The sequence below is a fragment of the Sinohyriopsis cumingii genome, chromosome 4, assembly GCF_028554795.1.
Source record: "Sinohyriopsis cumingii isolate HCF-2022 chromosome 4, ASM2855479v2, whole genome shotgun sequence".
NCBI lineage: Eukaryota > Metazoa > Mollusca > Bivalvia > Unionida > Unionidae > Sinohyriopsis > Sinohyriopsis cumingii.
Window position 1 is genome coordinate 55,892,426 of NC_142964.1, and position 21,338 is coordinate 55,913,763.

The window sequence follows — 21,338 nt, forward strand, 5'->3', positions numbered from 1 at the left end:
GCACTTTTATATAGTAAATGGAATTAACAAATGTGACTGCTGTTGGGTAGTGGTCTTTACTATTGCAAGTGGTTACTTAAGTTTTAACATACTGAGCAAAAATATCTATGCATACAATATACTACCTGTTATCTATGCATACAGTATATTACTTGTTATCTATGCATACAGTATACTACCTGTTATCTATGCATACAATATACTACCTGTTATCTATGCATACAGTATACTACCTGTTATCTATGCATACAGTATACTACCTGTTATCTATGCATGCAGTATACTACCTGTTATCTATGCATACAGTATACTACCTGCTATCTAAGCATACAGTATACTACCTGTTTCAGATTCAGAGCTTTCTTCAATATCCTCCTCCTCCTCTTCCTCTTCTGACCCTGAGCTTGAACTGCTCTTACTCTTTTCTCCTTCCTCCAACTTCAAGAGGTTTAGAGTTGCCCGCTCCTGTTCATTTGTTTTTAGTATCACATTCTGTTTCTGTTCCACACTCATTCGAGTCACAGAACTCCTGAAGTGTTAACAAATTTACACATTTCAATAATTCAGATAAATCATTTTTGAAATGCCTCATCTTCTCTAATGATGGATAAAAAGAGCTAAAATTGTTAGTAATACCATGCTGTTATAGCAAGAAAGGTTTTATTAATGAAATTTATTTATGATACTAATTGACAACCATGACCTAATTATTATGAATGACATTATGGTACTGTGTCTTGTTAGCATCATTTATGTAGATATTGAAATATGAATAAAGAAACATGCAAAAAACATGCAAATCACTTTATATGATGATTAAAAACTTAGCTGCATTTAACAGCTAGATCCCACTTTATTCCAGAGTGAAACTTTAGTTGATTGAGTTATAAAATGTCTGACAAGTGTTTAATACCAGTTAGTAAATAACTTTATTGTCTTCCTGTTTTAATTCATTTACTCTTAGATGTACTAATTGCACTGAGATTATAAGAGATTCATTTTTAAACTTCAATCCCATCTGCAAGTAAGTAGCACAGATAACAAAAGAATGATATATAAAAAAAGAGCAGGACACACTGACAAGCCATGTGTGCAGTCGTAAATGGTCATTTAATGGCAAGAACAAGTATGCACAAAGCAAGTATCCACTATAGTATAATACCAGCGGTACTAACAACATAAAGCAAGTATCCACTATAGTATACTACCAGTGGTACTAACAACACAAAGCAAGTACCCACTATAGTATACTACCAGTGGTACTAGCAACACAAAGCAAGTATCCACTATAGTATACTACCAGTGGTACTAACAACACAAAGCAAGTACCCACTATAGTATACTACCAGTGGTACTAACAACACAAGATAAAAGCAAACATGGCTCAGAAAGGCAACTGTGAGTTCGCCATTATCCGTGTTTTACATTGCAATATTTTGATTCTGAAAATTAAAAAAATAATCAGACTGTCTTTGCTGCAAGAGCATGGCATCTTCAGTTTAATTTTAGTTTCACTTCCTTAGCACACCTGGCTGAGAGTTGGCCTTGCAATCTAAAGGTTGCTTTGGTTACAGTGTCCTTAGGAAAGGCACTTTTCTCGTTGCTCAACATGATATAATCAATACTGTGTTAAAAGTGTCATTATTAATCCAACCAACAATCCAACCTTTTCAAAATGGATGTAAAACTGCATCCACTATATATATATATATATATATATATATATATATATATATATATATATATATATATATATATATATATATAGTTGAAACTGCATGTAACAACCACTCAGGGCACAAGATGAAAGTGTTCTTTACAAGAAGGTAATATTTGTATAGGCAGATAGAAAAATAGGGTAGGGGGATGGACGGAAAAACCTAAAATTGGGTACAACTGAAAACTGTGATATATAATTCATGATCATCAGTAATTTCCCATACTCAGATCATAATTATCTTTAAGAGTTAAAAATTTTCAGAAATATCACACTGTCTTCATCAGCACCTAATGTTTATCACATGACCTAATTCTCACTTATGAGACAGGTCGAGTGGAGGAAGCAGAACATGTGATATCAGCACTAACAGTAAATGGTTATCCAGAGTGGATTTTCAAACTTCCAGAAAAGCAGGAATAAACACAACACAAAACCAGGAGTAGCCTAAAGAGAACCAACATTGCCATGTATCCAAGGTACATCAGAAGTCCTAGCAAGAGTATTCAGACAACATGGGACCAATGTGTATCACAAACTATACAACTCTTTAAGACAACAACTTACACATGTGAAGGACAAAACTGAAAATTTGTAAAAATGTGGTGTGGTTTATTATATTAAATGTAGTGATTGTGAGAAGGGATACTGTTTCAGTCAGTGCTAGAAACCAGGATAAAATAACATATCAGCAGGGAGTCATCAGTCATACATGAACAGTGTAGCAATATTTGTCATTCCATAGCCCCCAACCAAACCAAGGTGATCACATCAGAGGACAATATATGGAAAAGGAAGAGGAAGGAGGCAATCAAAATACAACAGTGGAGGCCAATGCTAAACAGGGACGAAGGGCTTGAATTATCTACACCAGTCTCCTCATATCACATGACAATTATATGTCATGTGATCAACATTAGTTGCTGATGAAGGCAGTGTGATATTGCCGAAAATTTCTATTTTATTCTCAAAGTATGGGAAATTACTATTGATAAAAAAAAATTAGGTAAATATGTTTGGTAGATAGTTAGATTAATGTGGTTTATTTGTCCTGTATCCTTTTAATGGATAGTCTAGTATGCTAACCACTGGGCCACGAAAGCTCCTCTGGAAGGTATGGAATCGGGAAAATAATTCATGGAATGGAGTAGTAAATCCATGACCATATGACCCTAATCAGGAAAATAACCCTGGGGTAGTATACTGTAACCCTTCACCATATGACCCTAATCAGGAAAACAACCCATAGTCAGGAAAAGTAACATCCTTCACTAGCTATATGACCCTAATCAGGAAAATAACCCTGGGGTAGTATACTGTAACCCTTCACTATATGACCCTAATCAAGAAAACAACCCATAGTCAGGAAAAGTAACATCCTTCACTAACAATATGACCCTAATCAGGAAACTAACCCATAGTCAGGAAAAGTAACATCCTTCACTATATGACCCTAATCAGGAAAATAACCCTGCGGTAGTATACTGTAACCCTTCTAACCCTTAGTCAGGAAAACTAACATCCTTCACTATATGACCCTAATCAGGAAAATAACCCTGGGGTAGTATACTGTAACCCTTCACTATATGACCCTAATCAGGAAAACAACCCATAGTCAGGAAAAGTAACATCCTTCACTAACTATATGACCCTAATCAGGACAATAACCCGTAGTCAGGAAAAGTAACATCCTTCACTATATGAGCCTAATCAAGAAAATAACCCTAGGGTAGTATACTGTAACCCTTCACCATATGACCCTAATCAGGAAAATACCCCTAGGGTAGTATACTGTAACCCTTCACTATATGACCCTAATCAGGAAAATAACCCTAGGGTAGTATACTGTAACCCTTCACTATATGACCCTAATCAGGAAAATAACCCTGGTGTAGTATACTGTAACCCTTCACTATATGACCCTAATCAGGAAAATAACCCATAGTCAGGAAAAGTAACATCCTTCACTATATCACCCGAATCAGGAAAATAACCCTGGGGTAGTATACTATAACCCTTCACTATATGACCCTAATCAGGAAAATAACCCTGGGGTAGTATACTGTAACCCTTCACTATATGACCCTAATCAGGAAAATAACCCTGGGGTAGTATACTGTAACCCTTCACTATATGACCATAATCAGAAAAATAACCCTGGGGTAGTATACTGTAACCCTTCTAACCCATAGTCAGGAAAACTAACATCTTTCACTATATGAACCTAATCAGGAAAATAACCCTAGGGTAGTATACTGTAACCCTTCACTATATGACCCTAATCAGGAAAACAACCCATAGTCAGGAAAAGTAACATCCTTCACTATATGACCCTAATCAGGAAAATAACCCTGGGGTAGTATACTGTAACCCTTCACTATATGACCCTAATCAGGAAAATAGCCCATAGTCAGGAAAAGTAACTTCCTTGACCCTATGGCCTTATCAGGAAAATAACCCATAGTCAGGAAAAGTAACTTCCTTGACCCTATGGCCTTATCAGGAAAATAAAGTATTGTCAGGGAAACTAACTTCTTTGACCCTATTGCCTCATTAGGAAAATAACCCATAGTCAGGAAAAGTAACTTCCTTGACCCTATGGCCTTATCAGGAAAATAACCCATAGTCAGGAAAAGTAACTTCCTTGACCCTATGGCCTTATCAGGAAAATAACCCATAGTCAGGAAAAGTAACTTCCTTGACCCTATGGCCTTATCAGGAAAATAACCCATAATCAGCAAAACTAACTTCCTTGACCCTATGGCCTTATCGGGAAAATAACTCATAGTCAGGAAAAGTAACTTCCTTGATCCTATGGCCTTATCATGAAAATAACCCCCAGTCAGGAAAAGTAACATCCTTGACCCTATGGCCTTATCAGGAAAACAACCCATAGTCAGGAAAAGTAACTTCCTTGACCCTATGGCCTTATCAGGAAAACAACCCATAGTCAGGAAAAGTAACTTCCTTGACCCTATGGCCTTATCAGGAAAACAACCCATAGTCAGGAAAAGTAACTTCCTTGACCCTATGGCCTTATCAGGAAAATAACCCCCAGTCAGGAAAAGTAACATCCTTGACCCTATGGCATAATCAGGAAAATAACACATAGTCAGGAAAACTAACTTCCTTGACCTTATGGCCTTATCAGGATTTTTGTTGTTGTTGTTGTTGTAGGGCTTAACGCCATTTTTCAGCACAAGATAGGCTATACATGGCGGCCAGTATTAATGGTGGAGGAAGAACCCGGAAAACCCCCGGAAAGAACCACCGACCCACGAGAAGCTACTGGCAAGCTTTCTCACATAACCACATTAGCCGAACCCGGCCTTATCAGGAAAAAAACCCATAGTCAGGAAAACTAACTTCCTTGACCCTATGGCCTTATCAGGAAAATAACCATGAGGCAGAGAAAGTAACATCCTGATGTCTAAGTATTGATATATCCAAAGATGAAATATCCTGGTTTTGGGGGTGATGGATAAACAAGTGAAGAAAAAAGCTTAACCAAATCTTTTATCGAACAGATAACAATACTTTGTTATACCAGTTGCTATATATAGTACATAACAAACCATGTGACAAGTACAATAAGCCGCCATGTCACATTTGGCTGGTGGTCATTACATACAGGCAAACCCAAAAAAAAAAACTGGAGGCGATTGAAAAAATGCAGTCATTATGAGGAAGTGACTGCTTTTATGCTGGTGGTTGCTAGAACAGGACTGTTTGGATGATACAAGGATGCTATCACATAAATAACCCTTTATTATTTTTCTCTTGATACAGGTGGTTATTTTAAAAAAATTTAATATGTGAAAGAATTTTGATTTCTATTGAACTTTCGCCCTGAATTAAAATGTTAGAGGTTATTCATTATTCACTAACATAAAAAAGCCAGAGTATATTGCACACATATAAGGTAAAGGATACATGCTGGTACATGAATTGTTGGTATAGTACATAAACTTAGATATAATCTATACTCGTTTATAAGTCGAGTCCAACTGCAAACTGCACAGACCCATATCTGCTGTCACTTAATGTGCCAGCAGATCTGGGTCTGTGCAGTTTGTTAGGAGTAATCAGTAGCACAAACAATATAAACTCTGCTCTGCAGGCACATTATGTTATGGCAGATCTGGATCTATGTTGTCTGCAATTTGACTGGACTTATAAGCGAGTACATACAGTAGATTAGGCAAATGTGTTACGAGCCATTAGGTATACAAATGTATGCATTACAGGATGGACTGGAATGTAATTTTATTAAATATGAACATGCACAGTAGACACATGTTGGTTTCCTTTAAATGAATGAATGTATCCCCATATGAAATTTGAACACCATGAAGTTCCTACACTAGGATGAAGATGGCACAGATAGTGATGTTGCAATCATTGGCATCGCATTATGGCACATGGACAGTTAAGCTCTAAGTATGTCTGCCGGATTAAGATACACTAATGCCAATATTTGTATGTGTACGTGCTTACATAAAGTCTAACTCACTATACTGCAGCACTTGCTTATTGCCAATAATTTCCATGGAATAGATTTCCAGACTGTTTCATTACTGCTATACTGCCAGTCCTGTCAAGTGCCATCAACCAGTGTAAAATATGGACACAAGTTCCATTGTCTACACTAATTGTCTTTATCATAACACATATTTTACCAGCATTATCTCTCTTCTGTCTTTAATCTTTTCAAACAGCAATTACATTTAATACTTTCATCTCCCAATATAAAGCTAAATAAAATAAAAACATCTGATCAGTGAAGTGTAGACAATGTGTAAATCTCCTGTCAAATATAAAAATTCCACCATAAGAGGACTTGTGCCAGATAAATTGTGTGCAATAAATTTCCATATTAAAATATGTGACTTGGTATGTTAGTTCCATAAATCTGATATACTGCTTCATTTTAGAACTAGATTTCCATCATCATAATTAAGAAAAGTGTTTACTCTACAGAGAAATAGAGAATCACAAACAAACAAAAACCAAAACAAGAAATGTATCCCCACTCAAGGACTTGATCCAAAAACAGGAATGCTAATGTAAGTAAGGCTTTTGGTGCTTTACAGCAACTCAGGTAAGTTATTTAGTGCCATAGCAACTTAAATAGCGACACACCACAACAGGTGACCCAGGCTAGTCGAATGGTAGGGGTCAAACCTGTACCCTTTTAATCACAAGTCTAGCATGCTAACCAATGGGCCATGAACGCTCCGCTGGAAGGCATGGAATCGTGAAAATAATTCATGGAATGGAGTAGTAAATCCTTGACCATATGACCCTAATCAGGAAAATAACCCTGGCATAGTATACTGTAACCCTTCACTATATGACCCTAATCAGGAAAATAACCCAGTCAGGAAAAGTAGCATCCTTCACTGTATGACCCTAATCAGGAAAATAAAGTATTGTCAGGAAAACTAACTTCCTTGACCCTATGGCCTTATTAGGAAAATAACCCATAGTCAGGAAAAGTAACTTCCTTGACCCTATGGCCTTATCAGGAAAAAAAAGTATTGTCAGGAAAACTAACTTCCTTGACCCTATGGCCTTATTAGGAAAATAATCCATAGTCAGGAAAAGAAACTTCCTTGACCCTATGGCCTTATTAGGAAAATAATCCATAGTCAGGAAAAGAAACTTCCTTGACCCTATGGCCTTATTAGGAAAATAACCCATAGTTAGGAAAAGAAACTTCCTTGACCCTATGGCCTTATTAGGAAAATAACCCATAGTCAGGAAAAGTAACATCCTTGACCCTATGGCCTTATCAGGAAAATTACCATAAGGCAGAAAAAGTAACATCCTGATGTCTGAATTGTTGATATAGCCAAAGATGAAGTATCCTGGTTTTGGGGGTTATGGATAAACAAGTGAAGAAAAAAACTTAACCAAATCTTTGCCTAATAAAATTCTTGACCCATGGCCCCACCCATGGGCAGAACAACGGGGCTACAGTGTCACTGAGAAAATGTACAGATACTGTGTTCCAAATATGAAGTGAATAAGGTCAGGAGTTACGAAAAATAAATGAAAAATTTAACCAAAGATTTCGCGTACACTGTGCCCCTAATATAATTCTTCACCCAATTGACCCAACCCTCCAGGGTCAGAACCCTGGGGCACCGGTACTTACAGAAAGGAGTATGATATCTTATATGCCAAAAAATAAATAAATTGGGTGGCAATATACTGAGCTGCATGTAATGCAAAAAACCCAAACCAAAGCAGTTTCTTGAAGGCAATGATGCAATGCTGCACAAAAAGAATTTCCAAGAATTCAAGATAAGACCACTTGTCATTTGTGCTTCATAATATATTCTGCATTATCCATATTATTATTTATCCTTGTCTGTACCGATCAGTGGGATCAGAACCCCTTATACTGCCAATCTTGTTATATACCAATTCTGTGTGGATAAATGTTGGCTTTATAATGGCTGTGGACGGAGTGAGTGTGTATGTGTGCATGTGCACTTGGATTAATCATGAATCTGCTAAAAGCGTGATAGCATGTATGGATCCCATTTTTCTTCAAACTTTGCAGACCAAAACAAGACAAAACGGATAACTGCCAAGTTGGACTTCATTTAGCCAAGGTCCAATCAAACTGTTTGTCCTGTATTCTTACATTTTAAATTCTACATTGTCACATTGTCATTTGAAAGAAGAATAAAAGAAATAAAAAATGAAAATATCTGCATAAAAATGATTCAGACAATGAGCTGGTTCATCTTGCATCTCATACCAAAAGGACATTGACTACATTTTCGAATTTTTAAAATAAACAGAAATGTGTTCATGGAGCATGGATGCTCCACCACTACAATGCCCGAAATGATTCAAGGTGTGACAGACAGATGATGAATTACAGACATGGCTAACACTATATGCCAAAACATGATAAAACAAGCAAGGGCTAAGCTGTCCTTATTTTGACATGTAGTGGGAACTTAATCCTACTTCATTATAATGACACAAGCTAATTACCAGGAGAATGGTCTGAAGCTGTCTGCAATACCAGGTGCTGCCATTGCAGTAACATCTGTGTTCAGCCTAAAAGCGTGCTGAAAAAACAGTAACATCTGTGTTCAGCCTAAATGCTTGCTGAAAACACAGTAACATCTGTGTTCAGCCTAAATGCTTGCTGAAGACACAGTAACATCTGTGTTCAGCCTAAATGCTTGCTGAAAACACAGTAACATCTGTGTTCAGCCTAAATGCTTGCTGAAAACACAGTAACATCTGTGTTCAGCCTAAATGCTTGCTGAAAACACAGTAACATCTGTGCTCAGCCTAATGCTTGCTGAAAACACAGTAACATCTGTGTTAGCCTAAATGCTTGCTGAAAACACAATAACATCTATGTTCAGCCTAAATGCTTGCTGAAAACACAGTAACACCTGTGTTCAGCCTAAATGCTTGCTGAAAACACAGTAACACCTGTGTTAAGCCTAAATGCTTGCTGAAAACACATGCTGTATAAAAGTTAAAGCTTCCGCTGGTGGATTAATCTGGTAACTCTCTCTTCCAAAAATTGCAGTGATGTCAAAAATGACTATTTTTTAAAAAATATTTTTAAAATCTTCTTTTGTTAGCCTTTTCTATTTTTGTTTTCTTTTAAATTTATTCTCACCTTGGATGTAGTTTTCTAAAACTGTATGCTTTGTTCTGACTTTTTTATAAGCATAAACAAAATTATATTTTACTCTGTCATTTGCCATGTGAAATTTACAAAATAGCTTATCCTATCATTCAAAATCAATGTCATGAGAAATTATCCAGTTACAAACAGTTTAATGTATTGAGCTCCTTTGGTCTAAAAATGCAATTCATGTTAAGAAATTGTGCTTTTGCTTATGTTAGATATATGTGCTAAAATATGGAAGGGAAGCAACTCCTACTTTTGCTCATGTATGTACCTGAAAATAATCTATGTTAATTTGATCATTTCATAATTTAATGGACTTCAAACCTCCAATCATATATTTTAAAATCCTAGAAATTTGTATTTGTATAGGTCAATTAAATTTCTAATTCTCATACAAGTACCTCAACTGTTGACCAAACTTTGAGCCTACCTCACTATCATTTGCATACACTGTAGTTTGCTTTTCGACAGGTCACTTTAAAGTTTTTGTGGAACAGGTAAATACATAGAAATTACAAATTACAAAGTATCATCCTTTCCAAATGCACTGGATCTACAAGAAATCATTTTTGTAAACAAAAACTTGTAGAGAAAATAAACATGTCTATGCACAGTGAAGCAACTCACAAAAAATGGCCCAATGCTTTCAAGATCTAAAGATACCTTTTCAAGGTGGACAACACAAACAAAATTGTCCTAGATAACATTTATTGTACAGGTATGATCCAACGAATAAAGATAACATACCTCAAAAATTAAGAATGAGATATGTATGAATAAATTTGGATTTAATGGCACATCAGCACAACAATGGCTATATAGCACCAATTAAAACTAAAATTCCAAATAGGTAAACACCAAAACTGCACAATTTTTTTTTGAAAGGTAAGCTCTTTCAAAAAATGTAAACAGGAAGTGGGAAATGTTATCTGGAACAAAATTTTGGGTAGTCATATACCAGTATTATTCCTATAACCTGTTAGATTCCCTTGCTTCAGCCAGTTACAATGGTCACCTGCATGCAAGCTCAAGAAGTACAGAGAGTTTTTCTGTTTATAACTGTTATTTTGTTTGCGTCATCCACCTTGAACAGAATATAGCAGTAAATTCCAAAACTCTAACTTTTGTGCTTTAAATTAAGTTATTTTTGGGGGATGAATCATGCTTCAATATTGTTTTTCCCTGGTCTGTGTTACCCACAGTTCACCAGTGTATAAATCCACCTTCAGTTATGGCAACCTGCATCTAAGCATATAATAAAAATTAATGAAATCAATGAACATGCATGTGTACTACATGTAAGAAGAATACAATTTTATCCATATACATCTGCAGTGGAATAGTGGACAAGACAGAAGAAGATTGTACTGTATTGATCTATGTAAAGCATGTACCCAAATGTAAACAATATTTACTCACTTTTGTTGATGCATATCACGGTGGCACAACAGGGCCTATATTACTTACTTCAAATCATGAATCATACGATTTTGTGCCACATTTAATTGGATTACTTTGGGTTTTTCTGTATTAGCTTTTAAATCTCAAGTGATTAAAGCAATGGAAATTATTCAAGTCCCACACATAAGAAAACCAGCTGAGATAAACAGCTACTACTGTAGTCTTTTTGGTATTCTAGTTTTCTCCCACAAAATATATTTTGACACCCAAAGTAAACACAAAGTCTTGACTTGAATTCAGCATATTTTTTTCAAGAGGTAGCATCCATTTCAAAAGAAGTTTTGAACACAATTTTACTATAAGCACTGATCTGCAAAAGTGATGCAAACATAGACACTGATGCTGCAGCTATTTATTATTTCAACTGGTTTCCTTGTCTGAATAGATCTGATTTCTTCAAACACAGTCAATAATTGTTGCAATAGTCCAACACATAGAGTCACTGCCAAAAAGCCAGAGAGGATCCCACATCCTCATAATGTTGGATTGTGAGACTGATCATGGATCAGTGTAGAATAACAACCACTAGTACATACTGTGTCGAGACTGGAGTTGACACAATTTGCAACTGGGTGCATTCTGAACTCGAGAAAATGTGGCTTCAATCAAACTTGTATGCACCTATAGATTATTACATGTAAATGTGTGTGGTGGGACTAGTTTGTTTACATACAATATACTAAATAAAAAGTTTGATTAAAGTAGGGAAGTAAATTTATAATTAAAAAGTAAATGTAAAGGTTGAAACAGCATAAAGATGGCTATGGCGAGACTGATCCTGAGTATGCAAGGACAGATATACGATTATACATTCCTACCTTGGGCCGTAGTCAATTAACCTTCACTTTACGACAGCATTATCATGTAAATATATGAAGTGTTCTGTTTAATCACCTTTTTAAAACTGCTACAAACAATCAAAAGTCCAAATTACTTAACAATGGTATTTCTGAAAGAAGACATTCATTCAGAATGAAATGTTACATAATGTTTCATTGTTCCAGTTTGTATGTATACCTATTAATGTAGTACAGCAGAACTTTTACTGCCACCCAGTTTTTTTAAAATTTTAATAGAAATTTGTTAAAAGAGAGCGACATCATGTTGCTAGGATCATGTGCTCTCTGTGCAATAATAAAGTGTAAAGTGGCAATATTATTTATTAAATTATGTCTAACACTTGGGAAAGGAGGCTTGAGGAAGAGGTATGTAAATGAGGGATCTGCGATTTGAGGATGTTGTCAGGTAAAGAAGCAATCTGGGGTAAGTCCTAGATGGACACAGAACTCAATAAAAATACAAACTGCATGTACCTCCTCAGTTGCTGTAAAAGAGCTTGTTTGATACCTTCCATTGAGAAATCAGACCTGAAATAACTTTAAGATACGTATAATCGCAGTGTTAATCAAAAGCATGCAGATTTTAAAACAATGCAAACTTTAATTAAAACTAATTTTGATACAATATGCTTTCCTATTGTTGTTAATTAAGCACATTCATACTAAATATTCCAAACAACCCCAAAATATGTTAAGCTGGAAGAAAATGTGATCTTTGAGTTCCACAAATTAATATCATTTTCTAAATCAAGTCCCCTTTACAAGTCATTCAAATTCAAAGCACCTTAATGAAGTTATATAACAAGATTTTACTTTCGCAAGCACCAGCTTTTCAGGCGTCATCTATCACAGTTCAACTAGCACCTTTTCAGGGACACAATATGTGATAAAGGTAACCACATGACTACGTACAGGTAAAGTGCGATGACAATTAAATGATAACATATTGTAAAAAAGATTGTCACCTAAAGCTGACAAATATAAGAGTGTCTAAAGATAAGTGAAATGGCAATATATAACAGGCCATAGCAATCATCTGTGTTGAAAAATTACAACTTAGGGTTTTTAAAGATATGAATGCTGCCCACAAGGAACCTGATGATTGAAAGATAATAAGTCACAAACTGTCTTTTTTATCTAGTACCTACTTTATGATGGTTAAATCAGTTTGACCAACAAACTCTTGACTGCACCATCACACCCCCACCACCCACTTTTAGCAAACCCCAAGATACCATTTTGTCATCTTAAATCTTGCAATCTTCCAAGAAACACTAAACTAAATGCATTATAATTTATTTGACAGCAATACACTTTAACAACTAGGATGTCAGATCTTTAAATAGCTGAAAATAAAGCCAAAAGCAAATCTGTTTTTGAGGTTCACTGGAAATGCACAGTGGCACCAATAAGTGTCATAATTTGACCCAGCTCACACATCTACTGTATATTACTAATGAGAACCTTTGTTAGACAAACAAAAGGAACAAGGTCCAAGTAAGCAATGCTGCAGGAAGAAACATCAAACTCAAACATTTTATTGACCCCTGCTAGAAGCTAGAGGAAAAACATGACTTCTATATGCAAAAACTTCCCATCTTTGTTGTCTGTATTCAGTGTATACATAACATCAGAGCCAACAAAGACATACTGACTTCACCTTCAACTAATCTACCTCTAAACATGCACCTGACAACTTTTAGTGCAATAAGATTAGACCATTATGAAGAACTGAATTATACATTGGAGTCATTCCAAAAGACCAATCTGAAGCCAAAGTAAGCTATGTACGAAACCCTAATCCTACCTGTATACAATATGATGATACATATGAGTTCATCATACCTCAAATCACACTCCGTTACATGGCACATGAACAGGAAGATGACACGAATACGATTATTTCTACTGCCCTCTCAATTATTCATACTTCTCCATTTATAATCACACTATTTGCCAACTTGTTTATGCCATCCGACTTTCACCAAAGTCATATATACATAATATACCTGTTTTGCATCACCTGTGTAACCTTCACCTACTCCTGTGATCCATTTAAAAGCAATTAAAATTTGTGTGCATACTGCTCAGGCCTACACTATCTATGTTTGATCTTAATGCCAAATGCCAACACACAAAGTAGCTAATTCTTGTCTGGTAGGCATTTCCATCTGTTTCTCCCAATGAAGCTTACATTTTCAAGATAAACCTGTTTGATAAGTGCAGGAAAATGTTGAAGTTATTTCATTACATCACAATGTTTTGTTGTAAATAGTACTGTCTCTGCCTAACAACTGCAACCTGCAGAGTGAAGAAAGTATTTCAGGGCAAGATAAACTGGATCGTATTTCTTTGGAATTATTTAACAATTTCCAACCTGCATCAACTGGAGCTTTTCCACATAGCTAAAACTGGATTTGCACAGAGTGTTGAAAACAAGATATTCATTTCTGAGCTTTAAGTAAACAGGCTGTATTATACTATATACTCACTTGTAAGTGGAGTCCAACTGCAAACTGCACAGACCCAGATCTGCTCTCGCATAATGCGCCACCAGATCTGTGTGTCTTGTAGTTTGTTAGAAGTAATCAGCAGAATGTCTCAGACTCTGATCTGCCAGGATTAGGATCTTTGTTGTTTGCAGTTTGACTTGACTTTTAAGCAAGTATAAGGTAGGTTTGAGATGAACTGTCAAAATATGGAACTCCCTCACAATAATGGTGTTCATTTGAACCATAAAATTGGACTGCTTTACTGGCAAGATTGATATACTGCTGAATTTTATAGACTTTTACTATTAATAAATGAAATGGGAACCATGACTATACCACCATTTTACAGTGAGGTGCCTAAGAGTGGGGAAGTAGTGCATATTACTTACTGTATATACTTGCTTACAAGTCCAACTGCAAACTGAACAGACCCAGATCCGCCATCACATAATGTGCCAGCAGATTTGATTGTGCAGTTTGCTTGGAGTACAGTAATCAATAGAATAAACACAGACCATGATCTGCATGCACATTATGCCGTAGCAGATTAGAATCTTTGTTGTTTGCAGTTTGACTTGACTTGAAAGCAAATATATATGGTACCTAATACATAACCTGAACCCAACATAACAGTTTGACTTGACTTGAAAGCAAATATATATGGTACCTAATACATAACCTGAACCCAACATAAGTTTGACTTGACTTGAAAGCAAGTATATATGGTACCTAATACATAACCTGAACCCAACATAAACTATACAGATCAAGATCTACAATTATCTAATGCTGTGGCAAATCTGTGTCAGTGCTGTCAATTCAAAGTTGTTGTTGTTGTGGGGTTTAACGCCATTTTTCAGCACACAATAGGCTATACATGGCAGCCAGTATTAATGTTGGAGGAAGAACCCGGGAAAACCCCGGAAAGAACCACCGACCCACGAGAAGTTACTGGCAAGCTTTCTCACATACTCACATTGGCCGAATCCGAGACTCAAACCCAAGCAGACAGAGGTGAGATGGCAGTGATCTGTAACGGAGAGCGCTTTAGACCACTCGGCCACTTGGGGCCCCTATCAATTCAAAGTTATAGGTGTGTATTATATAGATATTACAATGGCAGTACATTATTGTGTGCCAAAATTTAGCCATAAAATCCTGTGAAAATTGTGCGCTATTATGAATGAGTGGCCTGGCTATTACTTCTCTTATTTGCAGACCATAGTTCAAGACAGCAAAAGGCATTTCCATTTATGATACAGCCATTTACTTGATAGAGACCTTGTAGAAGATTTTGTATTAGGGATGGTGGTGGACTTCTTACAGTTTTCACCTTGTCTGCAACAAGTAATAAATGTCTGTAGGGTAACTATGAGAGATGGAAAATACATATGAAAATTACTTCATACTGATGTATATTCTATCAATTCTAATCTTAACCAAACAACGTTTCATGCCTGAAGATCAACATTTCAAAGTCTGTACTTACACCTATGGCAAAAGTAACACCTTGAGAAAAGGTTAAGTTCAGCAAATGTGCATGGGGCATATGTAACCCAACAAGAACAAAGGGATGACTGCAATATGTTTTGTGTGTACCGTTTTTATAGTTAATCTCATATGAATCCACCAAAAATTGCAATGCCATTGTTTATTTTGTAATAAGATAGATTCAGGTATAAAAGTTTATTAACAGAAGCATCCATATGCTCAAAGTTGCAAATAACAAAAACAAATATAATATAAAAAGTTCACAAGATGTAAAAAGCATGGTATACCTCGTAAATCTCAAAACCAATTTATAGGGTGACTATCCTGACCACAAATTAAAACAAGTGCAATTTTTACTGTACTTCAGTAGTAATACATGTACAGAGTGCAATTTTTACTGTATTTCAGTCATAATACATGTACAGCCTTACTTGAATTTCAGCCCTGCCAAAGGATTATATGTGGGTGATTCTTTTTATATCTACACACTATTAAAACATGAAAGTGTTACACCGAGAAGCTTCCAAAGAAAATACTTTTTCAACAGGCTTCTTATAGATTACCTGATGCTTCTTCATTACAAAGTTTCTTACGCATTAATTAAAGTTTGCTATTTAAAGCATTAAAATGAAATTTTAAAATCTGCTGATTATTTTATTACTTAAGAATTTTTATGACAGGGGAAAAATTTAAGAATTTTCACCAATGTAATGACCATTTCTGTCTCTTTTCTGAGAAAAATAAACTGAAACTGTATAGCATAAAAGGAAAGCAATTCAAGGTTTCTATAAGAAAAAGTTCTGATGAAATGAATATGGCGTATCTAGCTGCAAATGCAAAAGCCACTATACATCATATAACCACACTAGATAACAAAGCAATACACATCTTTCAGAAAGCAAATAAGGGTTTATTTTTCACTCTTTAACACAAATCATCAACCTATTCTATTGTAACACTACTGCCACTGTTTACCATAAAAGTGACTTGAAACTTTGAGACTGGTTTAAAATTAAAAAAAACTTCATCATACAAGAACAAACTCCACCTTTTATACATTGTATTTTCAAATCTACAAATGAAATCAATCAACCATTATTGGATAATGACATGTGATATTGTCCAGCTCAGTTAATGAGATCAAATTCTTATTAAAACCTAAAGAGTATTTTTCTGGGATAAAGTAATAAACATGAGCAATATAAAGATATTAAGTACAAAGTTGTCTGGTATCTTCTTACCCAAAACTTTTATAACAAGTATTGTAATATTCTCAGTCTACAGTCTCCAGACTGTTATGAAGTAAAATTTTGACTGAATAAAGATGTGTGGCACATAAGAATCCTTGGCAGATGACATAGCAGGGCCCTACAGTGACAGATGAAGAGCTATATGACAGATGCAGAGCTTTATCATGACAGATGCAGCACTCTATCATGACAGAAGCTAGGCTATACCCATGACAGCAAGCTGTGCTAGACCCTACACTTACTTGACCTTAGGCCTGGATGATTAACAGCCCCACCCCCACACACACACTGTGTAATGAATTACATAACCCTCCTCCCTCAAATTGGCAGATTCCACTAGCCACTGCAAACATTTAATTATTATGCAGAAAGCAAGTCTGACTAAGTTGACTTGACCATGAAATGTTGACCCCTTCTCTAATCAAAGTTGTTTTCCCCAATTATTCTTCTTTACATTTCAACTTTTAATCTTTTCAAATTGTAAATTGTACTTGTGCTGATATATTATTAACCCAACTTCCATTCTGCCTACAGGGCATTAACGATAAACATTAAAAAATAAAGGGATTAATGTTGATTTTGCATGATCCTCTTTATAAAAAAAATCACTGTTCATAAAATCAGCATTAGAAGCTTTTATCACTGTCCACCACCAGATGCCTGATTTTAATGGGACAGCTATGAGTAACTACAGAGGGACCCTGTAGAACAAGCATCAATAACTACCTTGCTTAACCACTACTTATGAGGCCTCACATGAGTAACCATGGAGGGACACCAGTAGTGTAAGCATAGATCATACATTAATAATTACCATGCCTTACCAATACTTATGAGGCCTCACATGAGTAACCATGGAGGGACACCAGTAGTGTAAGCATAGATCATACATTAATAATTACCATGCCTTACCAATACTTATGAGGCCTCACATGAGTCACCATGGAGGGATCCAAGTAGTGTAAGCATAGATCATACATCAGTAATTACCTTGCCTTGCCACTACATATGAGGCCTCACACGGGTAACCATGGAGGGACCCCAGTAGTGTAAGCATAGATCATACATCAATAATTACCTTACATAACCAATATTTATGAGGCCTCACATGAGTAACCATGGAAGGACACCAGTAGTGTAAGCATAGATCATAATTCAATAATTACCTTGCCTTACCAATACCTATGAGGCCTCACATGAGTCATCATGGAGGGATCCCAGTAGTGTAAGCATGTCATACATCAGTAATTACCTTGCCTTGCCACTACTTATGAGGCCTCACATGAGTAACCATGGAGAGACCCCAGTAGTGTAAGCATAGATCATACATCAATAATTACCTTGCCTTACCAATACTTATGAGGCCTCACATGAGCCACCATGGAGAGACCCAGTAGTGTAAGCACAGATCATACATCAATAATTACTTTGCCTAAACATTAATCATGCAGTCCACCATTATATCCTGAAGATGTATGTGGAAGAATGGAATAAAATATATGCCCATAAACACAAATACTTAACCCATGCTAATAAAACATAAAATGTAGGTCACAGTGACCCCTGATTGTATAGGCATATGTTACTGGCTTGAGTTAAATTGTAATATTTAGCTCATGGTGCCGTAAGCTTTTGGCATGATGTATGGAACACTATGCTCCAAGAATAATGAAACTTGATGAGTGGATGCTTTTCTAAGTTCTTCATCTTTACTGCAAGATATGGTTTTTTTCATACTTCATGGCCCATGACATTTTTTGTCTAATGTTCATTTGCTGGATGCTGCTTATGTTCCAATCATAAAACTTGAAAATTTGACGCATCTTAAAGACGAAGAACTTAGCAAAGCATGCACTCATCAAGTTTCATTATTCTTGGAGCGTAGTGTTCCATACATCATGCCAAAAGCTCATGGGGCCATGAGCTAAACATTAAAATTTAACTCAAGCCAGTAACATATGAAATACAAGTTCACCTTGTAAGGGTGATGTAATAACAGATGCATATAAACATTGATTTCATGATTTTGACAATAACAGTGCCTGGGTAATTAACATCAAACACAAACTTTAACACAAGCCAGTAAGTCATAAATTATAGGCCACACTGAACTACTTCTGAAATGAAGTAGTAGTGCATCCCTTCATCAAGTTTCATGATTCACTGGGATGGTGTATGTATACACACAGCAAGGAAAAATCCTACAGGATCCAAAGCTAAATGCAAAAACTAAAATGAAATCAGTAAAATATTAAATTTATGCCACAGTGACTTTTTTGTATAGGCATGGTACAATGACAGATCTATACAATCATCTAGTTTAATGATTCAAATATGAACAGTAACAACACAAAATGTAACCAAAATCAGTCAAGCATGACATATGGGTCACAGTGATCTACTTTTAAGATAAGAGTATATTATTCATTGATATGCATCCTCTCATTAAGTTTCATGATTCCAGGTACAACAGTATTATACTGGAGGTAAAGAAACCTATTTGGTCATGAAGTAAATGGCACAAACATGGCAGAAGGCAGTAAAATGCTGAATGTGCATCTGGTTTTGTTGTGGTACTTAGAGATGCATGCATTAGTATGATTATTCTGGCATGAACATTACTTGAGATGATGTTTGTTCTGTGGATTTAATGCCATTTTTCAGCATTCAGCACATGATAGACTATACATGGTAGCCAGTATACTTGGTAAAGGAAGAATATGGGAAAATCACAGGAAGAACAACCATCCGACAGGAAGCTACTGGCAAGCTTTTCACATATCCATATTAGCCAAACCAAGACTCTCATCCACAAAGACGGAGATGACATGTCAGTTATTGAGTACCTTGGATCACTCAGCCAAAATAGGACCTATGCTTGCAATGAACCCAAGTCTGTGAAGTGTAAAATATTGGTCACATTGACCTATACTGGTGCAGATGCAAGCTAAAACATAATTAAAGAGACAAAGCCTCTAAACACACTACAATGACAATGAAAAAAAAACAGATAAAACTTTCAAATCTATAGGGAAGTAATTTACCTGACAGCCAAAATACAAGAAAAGTCTCAAGCTTTGGCTGAAAAAACACTGTGATTTTTTGCTGTTAAGAAATTCAACACTCAAACAATCTAGTACAACAGAAAATTAACCCCAAGAGAAAAATATTCTAATCAGTACTTACTTCTGGTTTCCACTTGATAATCTTGTTAAGTTAAAAAGTTTACTTGAATAAGCTTATGGAATAGTAAATATATGTTTAGTTACTAAATAAATGGGTTACTGAAAAGATCAACTGCTTGAGTTAGAAATACAGATTACTTAAGAACAATATATATTGTATATACTCACTTATAAGTCGAGTCAAACTGCAAGCAACACAGATCATGATCTGCTGTAGCATATTAAGCATGTAGATCATAGTCTATGTTGTTTGTTCTATGAATTACTTCTAAAAAACTACACAAACCCAGATCTGCTGGAATATTATGGCAGATCTGGGTCTGTGCAGTTTGCAGTTGGACTCGACTTATAAGCACATATATATGGTAGTCATGCTGCAACAGGATCTGACAAACCTTGTGCCTGGAGCCCAGGGGGCACATGAGTGCTGTCTTTGGGTTTCCACATGCTGGATTCAGGTAATTCAGAAGGCTATTCCAATTTTTCTACATGTATTTTTCTTCAAAAGTATAAAATGATTTACAATCTGTACTAATTATGAATGACTCTTAATAAGGAAAAACGGAGTTCTAAAATCAAATGGTTTCTCTGGACTGCTAAATTTTAGCTTTATTCCCAGGTTCTTTTCCTTGTAGCACACTGGGCTACCATCTGAGTTTAAAATTTGTCTGATCCTGTAAAACATGCAGATGTAACAGCTAGCTGACTGTCATTACTGTACCAAGTCAAACCATCCTGCTGTCTGAATCTCAAGAAAAAATTATCAGGCTTCCTCAGTCCTTAAGGCTTTCCTACCAAAATCAGACTATTTTAATGGAGCAACGAATCATAAAATAAGAGGAAATTGACATAAATGGCAGAGAGTCACATTCTGAAGTATACTTGGCAAAAAAGAATAATATCAAAAGCATTTAAGACACCTTTATGGAATAATTTGCACAAGCTCAGTGAAAGAAAATTCAATATTAAGTTCTTACCAAAATATAAACAAACTTGGCAATATATCTGGCATGGAAAAAATCATGTCAATCGACAAGTCGCTTAATGAATACCATAATGACTTCTGACATGTACAAGAGGCGTACATAAAGTGGATATTAAGTAACTGCTATTGCAGTGTTTCCGAGTTTTTATTTCAGTTACTGGTGGAAAGGCGCAAGCATTTTCCGAGTTTTTATTTCAGTTACTGGTGGAAAGGCGCAAGCATTTTCCGAGTTTTTATTTCAGT

The 21,338-nt window shown here is 35.8% G+C and overlaps 1 protein-coding gene across 12 annotated transcripts in view; it reads right to left on the reverse strand.

Annotated features, from left to right (window-relative positions):
* LOC149801204 (protein phosphatase 1 regulatory subunit 12A-like) overlaps positions 1 to 21,338 on the reverse strand; it is a 264,345-nt gene that overhangs the window by 164,053 nt on the left and 78,954 nt on the right. For 10 of the 12 annotated variants that reach the window (XM_089955260.1, XM_089955259.1, XM_089955257.1 and 7 more), the window contains exons 8-9: positions 20,112 to 20,132; positions 342 to 529 (exon numbers count right to left, since the gene is read on the reverse strand). In XM_089955260.1, coding sequence (XP_089811386.1) covers positions 342 to 529; positions 20,112 to 20,132 — 209 coding nt within the window. The remainder of the gene's footprint in view (positions 1 to 341; positions 530 to 20,111; positions 20,133 to 21,338) is intronic. The other 2 variants (XM_089955251.1, XM_089955250.1) reach the window with 1 other exon arrangement.